This window comes from Neoarius graeffei, chromosome 2, assembly GCF_027579695.1.
Source record: "Neoarius graeffei isolate fNeoGra1 chromosome 2, fNeoGra1.pri, whole genome shotgun sequence".
In the NCBI taxonomy this organism is placed as follows: Eukaryota; Metazoa; Chordata; class Actinopteri; order Siluriformes; family Ariidae; genus Neoarius; species Neoarius graeffei.
The window spans coordinates 102,991,860-103,011,320 of NC_083570.1; the positions used below are offsets into that span (position 1 = coordinate 102,991,860).

Consider the following 19,461-nt stretch of genomic DNA (forward strand, 5'->3'; position numbering starts at 1 on the left):
CAACTTGCTACCGGGCTATATGGGCCCAAAGAAGATCCCCACTGCTGAGGAAGTCGATGACATAAAAAAGTCACTCGACTTCATAACAGAAGAAGTTTCTGCTGTCAGGCTGCAGCAGAAGAGCATATAGGACTTGGTGGTAGAGGTGAAAATGCTGCGGATCCAGAATGTGGAGAAGGATTAGCAGATCGCCAACCGGGAAAGCCGAGTGGCCGACCTGGAGCAATACTCCAGAATGAACGACGTTGTCGTCACCAGGCTTCAGGTAAAACCTCGGTCATGCGCTTGGGCGGTGACCGCTATCAGCAGGGAGGAGCCCAGGGAGCTGGATGTGAGCGCCACGGAGCAACAGGTAGCTGCTTTCCTGCAGTCCAGGGAAATTCAACTGGACTGCGATAACATTGAGGCTTGCCACCTGCTACCAAGGAGGAACACCAGAGACAAACAGCCCATCATCATGAGATTCATCAGCCGGAAACATAAAGCTACACTACTGAAACAAGGAAGGAAACTGAAAGGGACAAACATCTACATCAACGAGCACCTGACAAAATGCAATGCTGACATTGCCAGAAAAGCATGACATCTGAAGAAGGAAAATAAAATTCAATCTGCATGGATCACCAACTGCAAAGTATTCAGTAAGCTGAACTGTACACCGGAGGAGGCAAGAGTTCTGGTCATACGGAACATCGAGGACTTGGACAAATACCAGTGATGCTATCGGGACTGTATGGTAATCAATACCCACGTGACACTACACCAAACTCAACCATGACACACACCGAAATAACTCCTTCATCCATTACCCGGAACACTACTCGGCTAACGCAAATGCTTGTTGATTATGAAAACCTGGAACTGAAACCACATGAATTCACTGACCATAAACTATTGGATACAGAAAATGACATAGACCCAGACAATAACTTTTTCTCACCCATTAAGGACAATTGCCACTATGACACAGAGAAGCAGTACAATCAGTCCACTGAGGCTGTGGGAAAATTATCAATAATACACTTCAACAGCAGAAGCATGTACGCTAACTTCAAACACATCAAGAAATACTTAAGTCAGTTTACTCATCCATTCAACATAATTGCCATAATGGAGACCTGGTTTGACATGAAGAAAGGAGCGGATTTCGAACTGGCTGGATATGAATTTAATTATATAAACAGGAAAAATTAAGGTGGAGGAGGAGTGGTGGTGTATGTGGACTGTAATTTGAATTATAAGTTAATAGATGGCATGACATCAGTGATTGATAACTGTAGATGTCAGAGCGGGTGGGTGGAGCACAGAAGGACAGCAGGCCAGAACTGAGTTCCAAAAACTCTTTTTTATTTGCACTTTTCAGTATGAACATATACTCTCCCAGCCACACACATACACACACACAAGTCATCTGGTGCGGGAGAGAGCTACCTTCCTCTACCCTCTCTCTCCTTATATAGGGCGTGGTTGCTGGGAAGACACACAAACACAGGTTAATTCACATCAGGTGTAGTGATTCTGCCACTTACCTTCCCTGACTCCGCCCTCCGCTCACAGACTGATGCTTGACCACGCCCCCACTGCCACATACCCCCACCGCCTGACTCAGGCCGGGCAGCCGTCTGGCCCTCAGCCGACTCCCCCCCGCCCCCTTGACGGGAGAGGAAGTCCGCCACGACCATCTGCACCCCCGGCCTGTGGACCACCTTGAAGTTAAAGGGTTGGAGTGCCAGATACCAACGGGTGATCCGCGCGTTGGCATCCTTCATGCGGTGGAGCCACTGGAGGGGCGCGTGGTCTGAACAGAGGGTGAAAGAGCATCCCAGCAGGTAGTAACGGAGGGCGAGGACCGCCCACTTGATGGCCAGGCACTCCTTCTCTATGGTGCTTTAGCGCCCCTCACACACTGACAGCTTTCAACTTATGTACAGCACTGGGCGATCCTCCCCCTCCACCTTCTGGGACAAAACAGCCCCCAGCCCTCTGTCCGACGTGTTCGTCTGCAATATAAAAGGGAGAGAAAAGTCAGGGGGAGTGTAACAGTGGCCCCCCACACAGCGCAGCCTTTACCTCAGAAAAAGCCTACTGGCATTGCTCCATCCACTGGACTGGATCTGGTGCCCCCTTTTTAGTGAGATCAGTCAGTGGGCTGGTGACATCCGAATAATTAGGTATAAACCTACGATAATAGCCAGCCAGCCCCAGGAACTGTCTCACCCCCTTTTTGGTCTTGTGCCTCAGGCAGGCTGCAATCGCTGCAGTCTTGTTAATTTGGGGACGCACCTGCCCATTGCCCAAGTGGAAGCCCAGATACTGTACTTCCACCTTCCCAATCGCACACTTCTTCGGGTTGGCTGTGAGACCCGCCCGCCTCAGCAACCTAAGGACGGCCCTCAGGTGTTGTAGGTGCCATGGCCAGTCATTACTATAAATAATGATGTCGTCAAGGTATGCGGCAGCATAGGTGGCGTGGGAGTGGAGGACCCTATACATCAGCCGCTGAAACGTAGCGGGCGCCCCAAACAGCCCAAAAGGAAGTGTGACAAACTGGTGTAAGCCAAACGGTGTGGAAAAGGCCATTTTTTCTCGGGATAATGGAGTCAAGGGGATCTGCCAATAACCCTTTGTCAAATCCAGTGTCGAGTAAAAGTGAGCCGTGCCTAGTCGATCAAGCAACTCATCCGAGGCATTGGGTACACATCGAATTTAAACACCGCATTGACTTTTCTATAGTCTACACAAAGCCGGACTGACCCATCAGCCTTGGGTACCAAGACCACCGGGCTGCTTCAATCGCTGTGGGACTCCTCAACGATGCCCATTTCGAGCATGGCCTCGAGTTCTTCCCGAACCACTTTTTTCTTGTGTTTGGGTAGCCTGTAAGGGCAGCTACACACTACCACCCCCGGGGGCATCTCAATGTGGTGCTCTATGAGGTCAGTGCGGCCGGGCAGGGGCGAGAACACGTCCGAAAATTCGGTCTGCAACTGGGCAACCTCTGCGAGTTGTGTCAGGGAGAGGTGGTCTCCACAGGGGACTGGAGAGGTACGCGATGCCAATGCTCCCTTTTGAACCTCTGACCCCAGCTCTGCCTTCTCTGGAACCACCGACACCAACGCCATGGGGACCTCCTCATTCCAGAGTTTGAGTAGATTGAGGTGGTAAATCTGTAGCGCCCCACCCCTGTCCGTTCACCTCAACTCGTAGTCGATGTCCCCGACTCGCCGTGTGACCTCAAAGGGTCCTTGCCACTTGGCGATTAATTTGGAGCTCGATGTGGGCAACAGTACGAGTACTTTATCTCCCGGTGTGAACTCCCTAAGGCGCATACCCTTGTTGTACAGGCAAGTTTGCTGTTCTTGGGCCTGTCACAAATTCTCCTGGGTTAGGTGCATGAGTGTGTGGAGTTTTGCGTGCAGGTCAATAATGTATTGAATTTCATTTTTACTTGGTGAAGGTCCCTCCTCCCAATTTTCTCACAGCACGTCTAAAATGCCACACGACTTATGCCCATATAACAATTCAAACAGTGAAACCCCCATGGAGACTTGTGGGACCTCTCGCACTACAAACAACGAGGGTTCGAGCCATTTATCCCAATTACATGTGTCCTCCCTTACGAATTTCTTAATTATATTTTTGAGGGTGCGATTGAATCGTTCGACTAAACCGTCCATTTGTGGGTGATAAATGCTGGTGCAGATCGGCTTAATACCTAATAACCCATAAAGTTCATTCAGTGTTTGTGACATAAATGAGGTGCCTTGATCAGTCAGAATCTCTTTCGGGATTCCAACTTGGGAGATAACGCGGAAGAACGCTTCCGCAATACTGCGTGCTGAGATATTGCGAAGAGGCACTGCGTCCGGGTATCGCCTTGCATAGTCCACCAGAACTAATGTAAAGCGGTACCCTCATGTTGACCGATCTAATGGCCTGACGAGATCCATCCCAATTCTTTCAAACGGGGTCTCGATTAATGGGAGAGGGTGCAAAGGCACTTTTGGGATGGCCGCTGGATTTACTAACTGGCATTCGCGGTATGCCGTACACCACCTACGGACATCACCGCGAATCCCTGGCCAATAGAACCGGGCCATTATTCGGGCTAGTGTTTTATCCTGCCCTAAGTGTCCAGCCATGGGATTAAAGTGAGCCGCCTGGAATACCAATTCCCGGTGGCTTTTTGGAATCAAGAGCTGCATGATTTGTTCTTTAGTTTGAGTGTCCTGCGTCACTCAGTATAATCTATCCTTCAGAATAGAAAAATAGGGGAAGGACGGGGTGGCATTTGGCTGGAGCGTTTGACCATCGATTACTCTCACTTGGTCAAATGCATGCCGCAGTCTCGTCTCACGACTGATCTAACGGGAATTCCGCGAGGGATTCCCCGAGCGAGGGAGGAGGAACCGGCGGCTCCTCACTCTGACGCGGAGATGACGTAAACGGCTCTTTGACAGGTGCTCCTGCCAATGCGACACCGGGACCTCCCCTTGCTGAAATACGGCAGGACCCACTCTTTACTAAATGACTCATTAATTCCCCGAATCCCGGCCAATCAGTCCCCAAAATTATCGAGTGGGTGAGGCGAGGATTAACCGCCGCCTTCACTCTAAAATTTTCCCCTCTGAAAAAAATGTGGACTGACACTAAAGGGTAGCTGTGAACATCCCCGTGCACACACAACACCTTCAGCCCCTGTGCTCCCCCCAATGCCTCGTCTTGCACCAGGCTTTGGTGGCTTGAGGTCTGATTACAGCCAGAGTCCACCAAAGCCTGATATGTATCCCTTTGGATACTCACCGGTATGCGATACGCTCTGGCCCGATCAAGGGCGGCTCCTGGCGCATCGGGGATCTGAACCACCGCGCCTACTTCCATCACCGAGCACTGCTGTTGGAGGTGGCCCGGCTTCCCGCAGCGTCAGCAAACCGGCCCGGGCTTTCTCTCTGCACCGGTGCTCTGGGGCTCACTCACCTGAGGGGGGGGAGAGACAGACACGGAAGTGAGAAACGGGAAGACACAGCAGGTGTGGCGGACCGGCTGTGAGGGAGCCGGCCCCCGCCTCCGCGGTGGGGGAACGGGGCGAGGACGAGACACAGAAGGGGAGGGGGAAAGAGAGAGAGAGGAGAGAAGCGAAGAGGGGATCTGTTCGAGAAGAAGAAGGTCCAGGTTCGAGCCCCGTGGCCGGCGAGGGCCTTTCTGTGTGGAGTTTGCATGTTCTCCCCGTGTCCGCGTGGATTTCCTCCGGGTGCTCCGCTTTCCCCCACAGTCCAAAGACATGCAGGTTAGGATAACTGGTGACTCTAAATTGACCGTAGGTGTGAATGTGAGTGTGAATGGTTGTCTGTGTCTATGTGTCTGCCCTGTGATGACCTGGCGACTTGTCCAGGGTGTACCCCGCCTTTCACCCGTAGTCAGCTGGGATATGGCTCCAGCTTGCCTGCGACCCTGTAGAACAGGATAAAGCGGCTAGAGATAATGAGATGAGATGAGAAAATGTTTAAAATTCAGGGATATTATAGAATATAAAACTGCCTTAGTAATGAACAAAGTAAGGAATTATAAAGTACCAAGGAATATCCAAACAATGTTCTCAGATAGAGAGGGGGACTATAATTTTAGGGGGAAATTGAAATTTAAAATTCGCAGTGCTAGGACAACGTTAAAAATGTTCAGTATTTCTATTTGTGGAGTAAAGCTATGGAACAGTTTGAATGTGGAGCTCATGAAATGTACAACTATAAACCAGTTCAAAAAAAGGTATAAGGAACAGATCTTTATGAGGTAAAGGGAGGAGGAATTACAATAACATTCTATTGATAATATAGGTGTATATGTGTGGGTATGGGTACATTCGGATATATTATATAAAAAGTGAGTATTTGTATATATATATATATATATATATGTGTGTGTGTGTGTGTGTGTGTGTGTGTGTGTATAGTGCATAATTGAATATAATATATACGCATAATATGCATAATTATGATATGGGTGTCTGTGTACGTATGGATGTGTATAATTATAGATAGGTGTATATGTATGTACTGTATATATGTATTGTATGTGTGTATAAATGCATAGCATAAGTATTTGTATATATATGATTTGATTTGGGTGATATTATGCCATGTTGGTATGTCTTGGTATATTGGTATGTTTTTTTTGTTGTTGATTTTGCTTTCTTTTGTATATATAGTTTATTATGGTGGAAAGTGATGTTTGATTAACGGTGGTATAGAGGGTTAGGATTTGATAAGTTATTTACTTCTTCCTAATCCTTTCAGAACATTATTATGTTATTGCCTTGTGGCTACACTATTCTGTTTATGAGGATGTTTTGATGATTGCATTTTTTATTTTTATTTTTTGTTTTTTGTTTGTTTTTATATCTTCTTTACTGTTTGGAATCAATCAATCAATCAATCAATCAATCAATCAATCAATCAATCAATCAATAAAACGTGGCCGCATGATGCTGGCAGTGCTGGGGAATTGAGACTCACTGAGGCTGTGCGTAGCTCATTGAGTCTGTACGTATATGGGTGGTCGAGTAGATGACTCATGCCAAGTCCTTAACAACTCCAGTAAGCTAGCTAATAATGATGATGATGATGATTATTAATATTACTATTATTGGTCGTTAGAATAAATATGAGGGTCTATAACAGATACTGAGACAGATGCTTTGGTCATTTCTTTATGATGTACATGAACAATAATGTGCACCAAAAGGGTTTCATGATTCAAAGGCTTTTATTAATAATTCAAAGCAGGACATTGCAGTGATACACACACTTAACACATATGTAAGTGATCATTAAGAAGAAGAATTGAGTTAAACTGAGGAGTGTGTGAGCTCACATGTTAATAAGACAAATGAAATGATGAAAGTGGGACATTTGAGCAGTAAAGGCCACATGTAACACACAGTGAAGCAGTAGAAGGTGAGCTGAGTAAAGTGTGTGTGAGCTCACAGCTCTGAGCACTGCTCTGTGTTCACTCTGCCCACCACAGTAGGTTGGTTGTCTTTGGAGGCCTCACAGGTCACCACCTTGTTCCTCCACTGCTCCGGGTGGAGGCTCAGCGTGCTGCTCCAGCTGTAGAGGCCGTCCGCGTGCAGAACGGCGGTGCTGCGGCTCTCCCCCGAGCTCCAGCTGCTCCCATCAACCTTCCAGCTCAGTGTCCAGTCCGAGGGGAAGCCCTTGTCGGCCACACACATGAGTGTGACCTTCTCCTGCTGCAGCTCCACACTGGAGGGGGGCAACACTGTCACACTGGGCTGAGTGACACCTACACACACACACACACACACACACACACACACACACACACACACAGTCGTGACAAGAATGGACAGCTGTCAGTCACTCAGGCTTCGTTTCAGCTCACTGTGTGTTTCACTTCCCTTTATATCTTACACAGCAGAACTGAGTTCAGTGGAGCATCACAAACGATTCACACAGTTCAAAGACTTTTATATCTTGGATCAATAATCATTTATATTACAGTTATCCCTGGACAGGAAAATTGAATTAGACCAAGTATTCAGTAATTGAAAATATGAAGCTCATTTTATAACATGAATGAGCCACATTTAAAATACAGAATATTTACCACTTAAGCAAATTCAGTTTTGGTTTCTACATTTAAATCTGTATTTGGACTCACAGTCTCTAAGATATTAAATGTCATTAAAATCATTCAACAAAAATGTCATCTGTAATTTGCACAATGATATCTACTTTGCTTTTAGATTTAAATTATAATTAACTACCAGCAGTAGAATCAAATACAAAATGAAAATGAAATAAACACCAAAGGTGCTTTGCTACAAGCAGAGACTGCAGGAGCAACTATGGATGTGGATGTTTAGGTTCTATCTGGTGGAGTACCACGGTGATCACAGGGACCCCTCCGCATCCTCAGCAGGTATCTCAGGGTCACAGGTGTTTCGCCCCTTAACCTGTACACCTCTCCTGAGTGGGGCAGCGAGGGCTGAGTTAGCCTTCACCTGCGGAGGGGGTCCAACTACGATCCCTTGACAGCCACAGCCACCTGGAACAACTTTCGGCCACTGCGGCAATCTCCCTGATAGCCTTCTGTACCTGTCTGGAGTCAAGTCCAATTTTCTGTAGAAAACTGCGCATAGATGAGGCAGGGAAACCCCGAGCCCCAACCTCAATTGGGTAGAGGGTGGCATGCCACCCTGCGAGGGTCGCCTCATCCACTATGTCCTGGTACTTAGCCTTCTTTGCCTGGTGGGATATGGCTAGCCTCTCTTCCCAGGGAACAGTGAGTTCGGCGAGGATGATGGACTTTGAGCTCCTTGAAAGAAGGATCATATCCGGTCGGAGGGTAGTTGCCACCACCTCCTGAGGAAAGACCAGCTTCTTTCTGAGATCCACCCTCAGCTCCCAATCTGATCCGCGGTATAGCATTGATGGTAGGCAGTCAGGTCTTTTCTTTGAGACTTTGCTGCCTTCTGGCTGGAAGCTTGTGAGCCTTGGTGGTATTGGTGGCTGTTTGTTGGCGTGGCACCTCTGTAGTTCGACCCACTTAGCGACCTCGGTGAGGACTTTGTCATGTCTCCACCGGTAGCGCCCATCCGCCAGGGCTTTTGGGCAGCTGGTCAGAATGTGGTTCAGTGTGCAGAGGCTGGCGCCGCACTGGCCACAGGATGCCTCTTGCTCCTTGCCCCAGACCTTTAGGTTGCTTGGTGTGGGTAGGAGATCAGCCACAGCGCGCAGCAGGAAACTCAGCTTGCCTTGGTCAGTGCCCCAAAGCTCCTTCCAAGACAATGATCTCTCGAGTACCCCCTCCCACTGCATCCAGCGCGCCTGGGAGCCCAACCCCACTGCTTTAACTTGGCGGTCTTCTTCAGTTGCCTCCCGCACCCTCTGTACCACCAGGTCCCTTCTGTCTCTGATGTTTTTCGACCAGCTCTTGACGCTGTAGTTGCCAAGCCCGAGCCGTCCGCGACACGCAATACCCACAATTTCCTGGTGCCTCCAGTACGCTTCTGCTTCTTTCACCGCCTCAAGGGGTTTCCACTTCCTACCGCAGTTGATGGCGGCACTTGCATGCCTCACTTTTGTGTCCCTGGAGTCCAAAAGCGTGCATGCTGCCCTTGCCTTGGTGGCCTTGAATTCTTCTATGACAGAGGAACATGGTAACCGGAGAATTGATGACCTGCTGTAGAGGTTGACTGAGCTGAAAGCTGGAGGAACGCCCAGCCATTTACGGATAAACCTACTACAGACCCTCTCCATTGCTTCAACTCTGGTCATAGGGAAGTCATAGAGCAGAAATGGCCACTGAAGTCTTGGTATGATGCCATGCTGAAAGCTCCATACCTTGAACCTGCCCAGCAGCAAACTCCTGTCTATTCTTCTCAGCCACTCCTTTAGTTGGGCTGCAGTATCCTCAAAGTTCCCGCTGTCTTTCAGGGTACTGTCATAGCTCTTCCCCAGGCACCGGATTCGCTCCTCCTGGATGGTTGGAATCTGTGATCCCTGGATGCTGAAGGTATTATTCGACAAACTACCCTTCACCATGCACAAGCTCCAGGATTTGCCAGGCTTAAACTGCATACGGCCCCAGGTAGCCATCTTCTCCAGTGAGCTCAGGACCCATCGTGTCCCAAGAATGGATGGGGTCATCACGGTGATGTCGTCCATGAAGGCTCTGCAGGCTGGATGCCTTGTCCCATCCGCTGCCATTGGCCCTCTACACTGAGACTCTCCAGCTCTGAGCAGCAGGTTCATAGCTGCCACAAACAGAGAAACTGATATGGTGCAGCCAGCCATTATCCCTTTTTCCAGCCTCTGCCACTCGGTGGTAAAATCCTGCACGGTGAACCTCATGTGTAGAGAGCCCATATGCGACATCACCAGGTTGATGACCTCTGATGGCACCTGGTAATGTTGCAATGCCTTGCAGATAAGCTGGTGTGGGACGTTTGGGTAAGCCTTGGCGAGATCCAGCCAGACCACTGAGAGAGACTTCTTGTTACTTTTTGCCTCCTTAATTATCTGGCTAATTACCGATGTGTGCTCCAAGCACCCAGAGTACCCCGGTACTCCTCCTTTCTGGACACTTGCATCGACATAGCCATTGGCAAGTAAGTATGAAGTCAACCTTCTAGCGATGATTGCCCAGAAGACCTTCCCCTCGATGTCCAATAGGGAAATCTCTCTAAACTGGTCAAGGCTTGATGAATTCAGCTCCTTGGGAATGAAACAGCCCTCTGCCAATGTCCACAGCAAGGGTTCTTGCTTCTTCTTCCACAGTGTGCGCAGGAGTGTGGCCAGTCTCCTTAGCAATTGCGGGCAGTTCTTATAAATCTTATATGATGTCCCTGATGGACCAGGAGCAGATCCCGCCCGAGCTCGTCTCACTACTGACCTTACTTCTTCAAAAGTGAAATCTGCCATGTTGAACGGGGTGCTTGGATTGGGCTTTGGAATAGGGAAGGGGCACTCTCCTAGTGGTAAGTCTCTGTTGGGGTCGCTATGTGCTGCCTTTACAGCATCTTCCACTTCTTCTTTGGAACATACCAGTCTCCCGCTCTTGGGCTGGCCGAGGAGGTCCGATGTATAGCGGAATGGATTGTTGAAGAAAGATTTCCTCTGCCGACGCTTCTCTTTCTGTCTTTTCCGCGTTGTCTCTGCCCTTTGCAGCTGGAGTAGGTTTCTCCGCACCTCTGAACTTAGCTCGCTCAAGGCTTCCTTCTCATTCAACAAAAATGTCATCTGTAATTTGCACAATGATATCTACTTTGATTTTAGATTTAAATTATAATTAACTACCAGCAGTAGAATCAAATACATTTAAGCTTTAAATTATAATAAACAACCAGCAATATAATCAAAGACATTTTTCAAACTTCTAAAATAATGGAAATTTGAGGAACAGAAGTACGTGACACAAAAATCACATCTGATCTGAATTTGGAGGAAAAATAAATCTAAAATATATTCTTTAAACATTACAACATGAATCTGAACACACTCCATTTCAGTCATTAATCTGAACACACTCCATTTCAGTAATTAGTAAACAGGTTACTTACGGCCCACAGACAGTTTGGTTCCTCCACCAAAAGTGATCCACAGTGATACAAACAGGTTTAGCGGCCGTACAAAAACCCTGCTGCTCTAAACTCACTGCTCTCTCCATCCATTTAAACCTCTTATTACAAAACAGCTACAAAACACCAACTTCGGCTCACATCAGCTGATTAATACACTAACTCTCTGACTGTTTTACTACATTTTACTGTTTTATTTTTTCTTTTTATACACAAAGAGTGTCAATCTAACCTGAGGATGAAATTAGTGTGTAAGAAACACAAATAATTTTCACAAACTAAAGTTGAAAAGTCACAAAATGTAGATCTGCAATTGCACAGGATTTACCCAGAATGCCTCATGGAGTAAAAATGCTGATGTTCTCATGAGAAATTTACAATATATGACTGAATGTGTGGAGCTAAAGTGAGAATAATTCCTCCACTGCTTCTGTAGACTGACAGAAAGTTATGATATGATATTTAAATCCTACAATAATCTAAATATTAATTTACAGTCAAAAATATGAGTGTGTATTTACTCACTGCCAACATTGATGCTGCTTCTTCCACCATAAATCCACTACAGTGAGAAACTCATTAACATTCAGTACAAACACCATCCAGTGAAAGTTAAAGCTTCTCTCTCTAATTCACTTATTTATGCATCTTAGACCTCAAAGTGTTTTACAGAAAATCTCCATCTGACCCCACAAGTAAAATTCACACAATAACTCTGTAGTAGTGTGAGAATTACAGTAAGATTGGGGGAATGGGGTAAAGGTGTTTCCATACTTAGAGGACACTTTGCATTGGCAGCACATGCTTCAGTGCTCTGGGAGTGTTTATAGCGCTGTGACTTTAACACTTCATGACTGAGAGCTGCTGCTACAGCAACTTCACCCACAGCTACCATGACTTTGATCCCCGTCTTCATCTGGACACTGATCCTCTGGACTCAAGGTCAGACACGGCTTTGCCTTTTATATTTTAAACAAACTCTTCAAGACAATACATTTTTCAGGTTTGTCTCATGATTATTCTTTCAACAGTTTCTGTATCATACTTTTTTTTTCAGAATGCAGAGGTCAAGCTACAGTAACTCAGACTCCTGCAGTGAAATCTGCTCTTCCAGGAGAAACAGTCACCATCAACTGTAGAACCAGTCAGGCAGTGTACACAGACTCATATGGTGACCGGTTAAACTGGTATCAGCAGAAACCTGGAGAAGCTCCTAAACTCCTGATTAAACTTGCGAATCAGCGACAGTCAGGTTTTCCAGCTCGTTTCAGTGGCAGTGGATCTGGATCTGATTTCACTCTGACCATCAGTGGAGTCCAGACTGAAGATGCAGGAGATTATTACTGTCAGAGTTACCATGAGATCTCTGGCTACTGGTTCACACAGTGTTATAGAGTCGTACAAAAACCTCCCTCAGTCAGATTGTAGAGAGACTGCACTGCTGCAGCTGGGAGAGACTGCAGGTGCTGAGTTGGAGGATGTGATACGACACAATGACCCTCTGTGGAGGAGAGGAACCACACCACACTAACTCACAACTCACATTAGAAATCTCTCAATAATCATCACACCACACTGCACACAGTCCATCACATCCACTACTGTAAGATCAATACTCTGCACTGATGGCTGGTTGTGATACTGAATAAGGGCTAAATCTAATTTTACTCCTCATCACTATCTTGCTGTTACTATTATGAAGCCATTAGCGATGAGCCTTATAACACTCACTGTGACCAGTGAGCCTCATTATATAAGCATAAATAATAGGCAAATACTCTCATTAAAAGACACAGATACGTCAAGGTTAAATCCAGTGATTAATGTCTGTACTAGTTCTTGCTGTTTAAGGTGCCTTGTGTTTGATCAGTGTTCATGGTGTCCTGATATTGACTACCTCACAGGTTCCTAACCATGGTTTACCCCTTGTCCACCCCAGGACCCCCTGTCCTGCACATTTCAGCACTTTCCCTGCTCCAAATACACATCATTTAAGTCTTCTGCTAATTAACAGTGCTTGCTGAGTTGAGTGAGTGTGTTAGTGCAGGTAAAATATGCAGGACAGGGGACACTCTAGGACCAGGGACGGGAAGCTGTGGACTAATGAATAAACTACTTACAGCCTGATCTTTAAATTATAACACATATTTTGTTGTGGGAAATTCACTCCAGAAGTAATACTGATTTATTTTTCGCCGCTGAATATTTATTTGAGTTCAGTATAAGTAACATCCAGGTGTACAGTCGTGATTAGTACAGTAGGTATAACAGCATTTCCATAACCATAACGCCAGTCCCCAGTTCTGTGATGGGTGAAAGTAGCATGAAACATTCCACATACTCTCTTTTAAACATAAATGCTTTAGAACTTCAATTTCACTCAACCACATCACTATTGACGTTTTATCTTTATTATTATTATTAGCTTTTAAAATCAATATGAGGGTCGATAACAGATACTGAGACAAGTGAATTGGTGATTTGTTTATGATATCTCAAAGCTTCCCTACTTCTTTTATTTAACCTAATGTGGACAACAGTGAAAATTCCAATGGAGTGGATCGACGCAATCATATTATTCAAATGCAGAAACGACAGGGGCATTTCTCTCCTGAGCATCGTTGGTAAAGCCTTCACTGATATTATCCTGCAAAGGCTGAAACTGTTAGCAGACTGGATATACCGGAGTCACAATCTGGGTACTGTAATGATCGAGGTGCCACTGATGGTATCTTTACTCTTTGCCAACTGATGGAAAAGTCTAAAGAACAGTGCAGAGGTCTCTGTATAGCGTTTCTGGATTTTGTGAAAGCGTTGGATACTGTAAACTGCGAACTGCTTTTTATTCTGAAAAAAGCTAGGCTGTCCACCAAAGTTTCTAAGGATCATGAAGAAGCTGTATATTGATGTAAGTGCCAAACTCCTCGTTGATGGAGAACTGATAAAAGCCTTTGAGTACAATAGTGGTGTTAAACAAGGCTGCAAGTTGGCTCCTGTACTATTTGGGATTTACACAGCAGTCTTACCGCAGCTCGCTCTAAGAATATCACGCACAGCTACAGTGTACAAGTTAGGTTTCGGTATGACAGTGATTTTTTTTATCTATGTAGGCTTAAAGCAAAGATTAAAGTCCTCACGGCATTCTTTACAGAGGCTCAGTATGCAGAAGACATTGCAATCTTCAGTGATGCCCCAGAAGGTTTGCAGGCACTGCTGTCTGCATACAATGATATCTCGAGTCACATGGGTCTACAGATCAACAAAACAGAAACCATGTGTACAGGTGGCACAAAGCTTGCTAACGTCAATCGTTTCAAGTATCTCGGGAGTTATGTTACCAGTGACTGTTCTATGAAGGAGGAACTTGCATGCCGTATCCGAGCAACATCATGTGCATTTGGTCTCATCTCTCCTCATCTCATTATCTCTAGCCGCTTTATCCTGTTCTACAGGGTCGCAGGCAAGCTGGAGCCTATCCCAGCTGACTACGGGTGAAAGGCGGGGTACACCCTGGACAAGTCGCCAGGTCATCACAGAGCTGACACATAGACACAGACAACCATTCACACTCACATTCACACCTATGCTCATTTTAGAGTCACCAGTTAACCTAACCTGCATGTCTTTGGACTGTGGGGGAAACCGGAGCACCCAGAGGAAACCCACGCAGACACGGGGAGAACATGCAAACTCCAAACAGAAAGGCCTTCACGGGCCACGGGGCTCGAACCTGGACCTTCTCGCTGTGAGGCGACTGCGCTACCCACTACACCACCGTGCCACCCCGTGCATTTGGTCATTTGCGTAAAAGGGTCTTTGGCTCTCGTGACTTAATGACCACGACCAAAGTAGCTGTGTTCAACCAGTGCTTACTGCCACTTTTAAACGTGAAATGGGATCACTTTGTCAGCAATGAAGAGGTCCTAAAGTGGGCGGGAGCTGAGGATATCGAAACCATTCTAGTCCACAGACTTCTACGCTGGTTTGGCCATATCTATCGGATTGATGATAACAGGCCTCAAAAACAGCTCTTGTTTGGTGAACTTGTTCATTGCACATCTGGACAGTCATCCGCTGCTTCGGTACAGGGGCACATGTAAATCGGCATTGAAATGTGGGGGTGTCCTCAACACCTGGCAGGTCTGTATCAGCAACAGGACAAAGTGGCGGAAACTAACCACAACAGTGTGCGAAAGTTTGCACGGAAATTGGACAGCCGAATATGAGAAGAGGAGGTTGATTAGACGGAAGAGAAAAGATCTGTGACTTTACCCGTCTGCGGGTTTCTGAGAGGCGTATATATATATATATATATATATATTAGACTTTATAATGAATATGAGGGTCTATAACAGATACTGAGACTGATGCTTTGGTGATTTGTTTATGATGTACATGAACAATAATGTGCACCAAAAGGGATTCATGATTCAAAGGCTTTTATTAATAATTCAAAGCAGGACATTGCAGTGATACACACACTTAACACATATGTAAGTGATCATTAAGAAGAAGAGTTGAGTTAAACTGAGGAGTGTGTGAGCTCACATGTTAATAACACAAATGAAATTATGAAAGTGGGACATTTGAGCAATAAAGGCCACATGTAACACACAGTGAAGCAGTAGAAGGTGAGCTGAGTAAAGTGTGTGTGAGCTCACAGCTCTGAGCACTGCTCTGTGTTCACTCTGCCCACCACAGTAGGTTGGTTGTCTTTGGAGGCCTCACAGGTCACCACCTTGTTCCTCCACTGCTCCGGGTGGAGGCTCAGCGTGCTGCTCCAGCTGTAGAGGCCGTTCGCGTGCAGAACGGCGGTGCTGCGGCTCTCCCCCGAGCTCCAGCTGCTCCCATCAACCTTCCAGCTCAGTGTCCAGTCCGAGGGGAAGCCCTTGTCAGCCACACACATGAGTGTGACCTTCTCCTGCTGCAGCTCCACACTGGAGGGAGGCAACACCGTCACACTGGGCTGAGTGACACCTACACACACACACACACACACACACACACATACAGAGTTGAGACAGGAATGGGCAGCTGTCAGTCACTCAGGCTTCGTTTCAGCTCACTGTGTGTTTCACTTCCCTTTATATCTTACAGAGCAGAACTGAGTTCAGTGGAGCATCACAAACGATTCACACTCAATTCAAACACTTTTACATCTTAGATCTATAATCATTTATATTACAGTTATCCCTGGACAGGAAAATTTAATTATACTGAGTATTCAGGAATTAAAATATTAAACTCATTTTATAACATGAATAAGCCACATTTAAAATACAGAATATTTACCACTTAAGCAAATTCAGTTTTGGTTTCTACATTTAAATCTGTTTCAGGACTCACAGTCTCTAAGATATTAAATGTCGTTAAAATCATTCAACAAAAATGTCATCAGTAATTTGCACAATGATATCGACTTTGCTTTTAGATTTAAATTATAATTAACCACAAGCATGATAATCAAATACATTAAGATTTAAATCATAATAAACAACCAGCAGTATAATCAAAGACATTTTTCAAACTTCTAAAATAATGGAAATTTGAGAAACAGAAGGATGTTACACAAAAATCACATCTCACTGAGTGGAATTGGAGGAAAACTAAATGTAAAATATATTCCTGACACATTACACACTGTAAAATATAATAAGTTGACTTTACTTAAAAAAAATATGCAAAGTCGTTGCCTCAAAAAAAGTCATTTATGTTGATTTAGATAAATTAGATTGGGTTAACTTATTTTTTGTGAGTTTGCAGTACTCATCTTATATAATTTTGATTACATTAACTTGTACTGTAAACTTAAAATAAATAAGTTAATGTAATCAAAATTATATAAGATGAGTACTGCAAACTCACAATAAATAAGTTAATGTAATCAAATTAATATAAGTTTATGTGAGTACTGCAAACTCAAAATAAATAAGTTAATGTAATCAAACTAATCTAAGTTAATTTGAGTACTGCAAACTCACAAAAAATAAGTTAACCCAATCTAATTTATCTAAATCAACATAAATGACTTTTTTTGAGGCAACGACTTTACATATTTTTTTTAAGTAAAGTCAACTTATTATATTTTACAGTGCAACATGAATCTGAACACACTCCATTTCAGTCATTAATCTGAACACACTCCATTTCAGTCATTAATCTGAACACACTCCATTTCAGTAATTAGTAAACAGGTTACTTACGGCCCACAGACAGTTTGGTTCCTCCACCAAAAGTGTACCACAGTGATACAAACAGGTTTAGCGGCCGTACAAAAACCCTGCTGCTCTAAACTCACTGCTCTCTCCATCCATTTAAACCTCTTATTACAAAACAGCTACAAAACACTAACTTCTGCTCACATCAGCTGATTAATACACTAACTCTCTGACTGTTTTACTACATTTTACTGTTTTTTTTTCTTTTTATACACCAAGAGTGTCAATCTAAACTGAGGATGAAATGAGTGAGTGAGAAACACAAATAAATTACACAAAATAAAAGTTGAAATTTCACAAAATGTAGAACTGCAATTGCACAGGATTTACCCAGAATGCCTCATGGAGTAAAAATGCTGATGTACTCATGAGAAATTTACAATATATGACTGAATGTGTGGAGCTAAAGTGAGAATAATTCCTCCACTGCTTCTGTAGACTGATAGAAAGTTATGATATGATATTTAAGTCCTACAATAATCTAAATATTAATTTACAGTCAAAAATATTAGTGTGTATTTACTCACTGCCAACATTGATGCTGCTTCTTCCACCATAAATCCACTACAGTGAGAAACTCATTAACATTCAGTACAAACACCATCCAGTGAAAGTTGAAGCTTCTCTCTCTAATTCACTTATTTATGCATCTTAGACCTCAAAGTGTTTTACAGAAAATCTCCATCTGACCCCACAAGTAAAATTCACACAATAACTCTGTAGTAGTGTGAGAATGACAGTAAGATTGGGGGAATGTGGTAAAGGTGTTTCCATACTTAGAGGACACTTTGCATTGGCAGCACATGCTTCAGTGCTCTGGGAGTGTTTATAGCGCTGTGACTTTAACACTTCATGACTGAGAGCTGCTGCTACAGCAACTTCACCCACAGCTACCATGACTTTGATCCCCGTCTTCATCTGGACACTGATCCTCTGGACTCAAGGTCAGACACGGCTTTGCCTTTTATATTTTAAACAAACTCTTCAAGACAATACATTTTTCAGGTTTGTCTCATGATTATTCTTTCAACAGTTTCTGTATCATACTTTTTTTTTCAGAATGCAGAGGTCAAATCACAGTAACTCAGACTCCTGCAGTGAAATCTGCTCTTCCAGGAGAAACAGTCACCATCAACTGTAGAACCAGTCAGGCAGTGTATTACTACAGCTCAAATGGCCACTACTTACACTGGTATCAGCAGAAACCTGGAGAAGCTCCTAAACTCCTGATTAAATTTGCGAATCAGCGAGTGTCAGGTTTTCCAGCTCGTTTCAGTGGCAGTGGATCTGGATCTGATTTCACTCTGACCATCAGTGGAGTCCAGACTGAAGATGCAGGAGATTATTACTGTCAGAGTTACCACAGTGGGAATGTGTTCACACAGTGTTATAGAGTCGTACAAAAACCTCCCTCAGTCAGATTGTAGAGAGACTGCACTGCTGCAGCTGGGAGAGACTGCAGGTGCTGAGTTGGAGGATGTGATACGGCACAAGTTCACAACTCACAGTCGAAATCTTTCAATAACCATGATGATTATGAAAAGTGAGTATATAGTAAGCGATATTTCCATTAAATTAGTTCAGCAACGAAAGATGTAGGATTAGACTTCGAGGCCTTTTTGAATTTTTCCTGCTATATTTTCACTCAATCCTCCTTTGAGCCCAACACCGAATTGGTTCAGAAAAAGGAAATATGGCTAATCATTTCAAAGGCCATGGTTCTGAAAAACTTAGATGAAGCTGTTGACTGTTTGCCCATTTCTGGTACATCACACACTGACATGACTGACCCTAAAGTGTATACCATGTCAGTTGCATAAGTATTCACACACACTGCACTTTTCCACATTTTCTAGTGTTACAGCCGAGAACTGAAATGCACTTAAGTGGGACTAAAGGTCATGAAGCTACACAAAACCTCCCACATTATTGAAGTTTGGGGAAAATCAGTCAAGATTCTTATGAGTTAATTAACTCTAAATTAGGCAGCACGGTGGTGTAGTGGTTAGCACTGCCACCTCAAACCAAGAATGTCCGGGAGGGTTTGAGCCCCGTGGCCGGCGACGGCCTTTCTGTGCGGATTTTGATGTTCTCCCCGTGTCCGCGTGGGTTTCCTCCGGGTGCTCCGGTTTCCCCCACAGTCCAAAG

The 19,461-nt window shown here is 44.8% G+C and overlaps 3 gene segments (V, D, J or C); 1 reads left to right on the plus strand and 2 right to left on the minus strand.

Annotated features, from left to right (window-relative positions):
• LOC132882078 (probable non-functional immunoglobulin kappa variable 6D-41) overlaps window positions 1-19,461 on the plus strand; it is a 293,957-nt gene extending 274,496 nt beyond the window's left edge. The window contains 1 exon segment of the V gene segment in view: window positions 18,373-19,461. Coding sequence covers window positions 18,373-18,740 — 368 coding nt within the window.
• On the minus strand, window positions 6,977-11,650 carry LOC132875758 (Ig kappa-b4 chain C region-like). The segment is given in 3 exon segments: window positions 6,977-7,296; window positions 11,078-11,162; window positions 11,621-11,650. Coding segments are annotated over 3 exon segments (435 nt in total).
• On the minus strand, window positions 15,753-18,087 carry LOC132875764 (immunoglobulin lambda constant 3-like). The segment is given in 3 exon segments: window positions 15,753-16,072; window positions 17,299-17,383; window positions 18,004-18,087. Coding segments are annotated over 3 exon segments (489 nt in total).